We start from the raw sequence: 4,892 nt of genomic DNA on the forward strand, positions 1-4,892 counted from the left end.
TTAGGCTTTCAAAGTGTGTTTATGGAGTGTGATGTAGCTGCCTTTCTAAAGATGTTGGATAAACTTCATTATAGCCTATACGAGGAAGCAGCAGTGAAGAATGAATGGCAGCCATACCTTTGTTCAGGCTTTGAAGACATTGTGTATGAAGTGTAGCACCTCGTTTGAAGGGGCTGCATGAACTTTATAGCCTATCCAAAGTTCTGACTGCTTTCTTTTTAATTAAAAGCAGAGCGTAGGGAGGGGGTTGTCACCCCACCTGGCCTCGTAAGCTTTTACTAGTACTTTGTACTTCTACTTTCAGTACTTAAGTATGTTTTATAATGGGCTACTTGTCCTACTTAAGTACTGTAAATAATAGATACTTTATAGACTTGTACTTAAGTGGTATGCTTTTACTTTGACTGAAGTCTTTTTCTGATCAAATAGCTGTACTAAGTGTGGGTTCGATTACTTTATACAACTCTGGCTAGCAGTAGCATTAGCCCCAGCACTGCAGCGCTGTACAGAAAGAGTGATATTAATGTAATAAAAAAACAGTCCTCCTCACACATTTCTGGCAAAAACGAGGCAAAACACTTGATTTGGAATGATCAAACTTTATACAGGAAGTGTTAGTACGTACAAAGACCACGACAGAGCAGCAGCGGCGGCAGTGGACACACACGGACTCCGCAGCTGTGATCACCGCTGACGGTTAAAGGCAACGGATTTAATGCTGGGGACGAAGGTGAGGAGAGCGCCACACACACACACACACACAGGAGAGGGGCCTCGTTTGAAGACAGGTCATGTGACTCTATGTTGCCCAGCTCTCCTCAGCCTCTGAAAGCAGCCTGAATCTACCAATCAGAACAGCCAATCAGAACAACCAATATGAACAGTCAATCTGTGTGGACTAGCCAATCAGAACAGCCATCTGTTTGGACTAGCCAATCAGAGAGGCCGATGTGTTTGGACTGGCTAGTTCAAGCAGACGAGCAGCGGTCAGTCTAACAGGGCAGCACGGGCCACAGGCAGTGGCAGGAATGGAGTGTTGTTCAGATTAGTGGTGTGTGTGTGTGTGTAGTTCTAATGTCCTGTCCTTTATTCTTACGACTGCAGTGATTGGCATGGCAGCAACTCACAGATGTGTGTGTGTGTGTGGTTCATGCACGTGACTGCAGGGCAAGGCGGGGGATGATCTCTCCAAGGTGATTGAGTTCAGGCTGTTGTGCCAGGTGCTTAATGTGTTCCAGGGTGCGCACCTGTTGGGGAGAGGGACACACACACACACACACACACACACCAACAACACACTCAGTGTAAGATCATTTTGTCTGTTTGAGTTTGCATGTGACTTTTATCATTTTATTATTATTCATTATTACACATTAATCCATTTGCTCGGACCGTTGTGCCACCTGGTACTTTGAGAGTTTGAGATGACAAAACATAAAATATATATAATTTTTTATGATAAACAGAAACAATACCAAATTATACAGGTTTTATAGAATAAAACGATGCTTGTTATGACTCATTTAAACCAAAGCAATGGACTCGGACACCAAAATCTACATGTCACATCATTGACCCATGTGTGTGTGTGTGTGTGTGTTCTTACAGACATGCATGTGAGATTATGTGAGTTGATGTACACTCTGTGTGTGTGTGTGCTTCTTTGTGTGAGATGATGTGAGTTGATGTACGCTCAGTGTGTGTGTATGTGTGTGTTTATATGAGTTGATGTACACTCCATGTGTGTGTTGATGTGAGTTGATGTACACTCCATGTGTGTGTATGTGCCCCCGCGCCGCACTAAAATAACAGCCTAGCCGACCTTTGAATTAGGACACTCAATTTTTCATAGCTCTCATAGAAGATCTCTAATGGCCTATAATAATAATAAATAATAATAAAGCTTTATTTGTATAGCACCTTTCATACACAGAATGCAGCTCAAAGTGCTTTACATTTGAAGCATGTAACACAATAATAGTCAGTCAGTCATTATCAATCACTTTTCTTTGCTGTTTATGTTATACTCAGCAACATATCAAAAATATAGAAAATGACGTCATAAGACTAGCAGCCTTAACCCTCTTACCCCCCACAAGCACGCCATATGGCAACTGTGGCAAGGAAAAACTCCCATATTCAGGAAGAAACCTTGAGCAGAACCTGACTTAATAGGGGAGCCCATCTGCTTCTGGCTGGCTGCCCTCCAATAGTAGCAGATGTAGAATAATCTGAAAATGTAGTCTACAGGATAAGATGAGTTAACTAAAAGCTTTCCTGTACAGGTATGTTTTCAGATCTTTTTAAAATATTTACTCAACTCGCCTGCTTGATGTGCAGAGGCAGGGTGTTCCATAGTTTGGGGCATAATGGATAAACGCAGCTTCTCCACTTTGTTTGTGGAGCACTTTGGTCTGCATTAAAAGATTAGAATTGGATGATCTAAGTTTCCTTTGTGGTTGATAAGATATTAAAAGCTCAGAGATATATGAAGGTGCTATGCCATTCAGAGCTTTGTAAGTAATTAACATAACCTTAAAATCAATTCTATAGGAAATAGGGAGCCAGTGCAGTTCAGCCAACACAGGGGTGATGTGTTCTCTCTTCTTAGTCTTAGTTAAAAGTCTAGCCGCAGAGTTCTGTATGAGTGCCAATTTCTTTAGATGTTTTTGGGAAGACCAGTGAAAAGTGCATTGCAGTAGTCTAACCTGCTAGTGATAAAGGCGTGAATTAGTTTTTCTGCATCTTGTTGAGTTAAAAAGGGCCGCACTTTGGCAATGTTTCTCAAGTGAAAATAGGCTGTCTGAGTAACTTTACTGATATGGGGCTTAAAACTTAACTCTGCATCTAAGATGACACGAGGCTTGTTACTTTTGGTTTGACCTGGTGTGCCAAGTTCCCAGATTACTAAGAATAATATCTCGCTTTAGTTTTGGTCCAACCAGAAGTACCTCTGTTTTGTCATCATTTAGTTTCAAAAAAAGTTTTTTGCTCATCCACTGATTAATGGAGGTTAGGCATGCAGTGAGGAGCAAAGGCCATCTGGGTTAGTTGGCTCCACGAAAGATACAATTGGGTATCATCTGCGTAGCTGTGGAAGTTTACATTATGCTGACTTTATGACGTTTCCCAATGGAAGCATATATAGAGAAAATAGCAGGGGACCAAGGCAGCTCCCCTGGGCCACACCAAAAGGCAAGTCATGTTTTTCAGATACATGATCTCCTAGGACTGATATAAAAATCTCTCTGCCAGTAATGTAGGTTTGAAACCAGTTTAGAGCATTATCAGAGAGACCCACCCACTTCTAGAGGCGGTGAATTAGGATGCTATGATCAATGGTGTCAAATGCCGCGACTCAAATCCAGAAGAATAAGGATTGAGACTTTGTTTGAGTCGGTAGCTAGTCTGAGATCATTGACTATCTTTACTAGAGCCGTTTCTGTGCTGTGATTTGATCTAAAACCTGATTGGAATTTTTCAAGGATACTGTTTTCGTTGAGGAAGGTATTTAACTGATTGCAAACAACTTTTTCAAGTACTTTGCTCAAAAAAACGATAGATTTGATATAGGCCTGTAGTTGCTCAGATTGGTATGGTCAAGATTTGACTTTTAAGTAAAGGTTTCACAACAGCGGTTTTAAAAGCAGTTGGAAATATACCTGTTTCTAATGAGGTATTTATTACCTTGAGAAAAGAGGGAGCTAAGCCATCATATACTTTTTGAGGAATGTAGTAGGGATTGGATCTAAAACACATGTTGAGGAGCCGGTTTGAGTTATAATTTTACCAAGCTCAGATTGAGTAATAGTGCTAAAGGACCTTTAATTTTGGGGGGCTGTTTTGGGTGTACCTATCAAACATATTACTTGTATTACCAATAGCCTCCTTATAGAAATGACTTTGTTTTTGAAGAAGTCTGCAAATTCTTCAAGATCTTAGAGAGGATGCCTGACTGAGTGTATCAAAGGTGTTTGATGCAATAGCCTATCAATGGTAGAGAACAACACCCTAGAGTTTCCACTGTTTTCAGCAATTACCTTAGAGAAGTGGTTCCTCCTCTCATTCAATAGCTCTATTATAATTTGCAATTTTTTCTTTTAGAATGGCACGGTGAACCTGTAACTTAGTTTTTCTCCATGTTCTCTCAGCTTTCCTACATGATCTTTTTAGATCATGGATATTTTCGTTCATCCAAGGTGTCAGTGTCTATACCATCCTATACATAGCCTTTGGTGAACTGGGTTTGGCATGAAGGTTTGCCTAAATCATGAAATATTAAATATTCATTCAAATGTTTATTCATGTAGGCTATATGGAACACCATCAGGGGCCTAGCTGGTCTGGTAACACTGTGATTCTCGTTTTGCACGCCGATAGACTATAGATGGTGTTGATGTGTGTCGCAGTGTGCGTGTGTGTTACCACCGTGTGTGTGTGTATTACCGCCGTGCGTGTGTTGCCCTGTCCATGTGTGTGTGTGTGTGTGTGTCCGTGTATTACCACCGTGTGTGTGTGTGTGTGTGTATTACCGCCGTGCGTGTGTTGCCGTGTGTGTGTGTGTGTGTGTGTGTGTGTGTGTGTGTGTGTGTGTGTGTCTTACCGCCGTGCGCGTGTCGCAGTGTCCGTGCTTGTGGCTGAGGTTCCACAGGTTGACGGCCAGCTGGTTGAGCTTGTTGTTGCGCAGGTCACCATGTGCCAGCAGAGCGTTAAACAGACTGAAGGCCAGAGAGCTCTGCTTACGCAGGCCCTGAAACACACACACACACACACACACGCACAGACACACACACGCACAGACACACAAACACACACTCATACATCACAAACACACGCACACACACTCACACTTTTGTGTTCATGCAGACAGACAGTAAGGCACATCATCTGGT

General features: G+C 41.9%; 1 protein-coding gene across 1 annotated transcript in view; it reads right to left on the bottom strand.

Annotated features, from left to right (window-relative positions):
• Nucleotides 1–583: 583 nt before the first annotated feature.
• vps35l (VPS35 endosomal protein sorting factor like) overlaps nucleotides 584–4,892 on the bottom strand; it is a 28,151-nt gene continuing 23,842 nt past the window's right edge. The window contains exons 32-33 of the mRNA XM_048245532.1: nucleotides 4,604–4,750; nucleotides 584–1,247 (exon numbers count right to left, since the gene is read on the bottom strand). Of these exons, the coding sequence (XP_048101489.1) occupies nucleotides 1,149–1,247; nucleotides 4,604–4,750 (246 nt within the window). The 3' untranslated portion in view covers nucleotides 584–1,148. The remainder of the gene's footprint in view (nucleotides 1,248–4,603; nucleotides 4,751–4,892) is intronic.

Source organism: Alosa alosa, chromosome 6 (genome assembly GCF_017589495.1).
Source record: "Alosa alosa isolate M-15738 ecotype Scorff River chromosome 6, AALO_Geno_1.1, whole genome shotgun sequence".
Lineage (NCBI taxonomy): Eukaryota > Metazoa > Chordata > Actinopteri > Clupeiformes > Clupeidae > Alosa > Alosa alosa.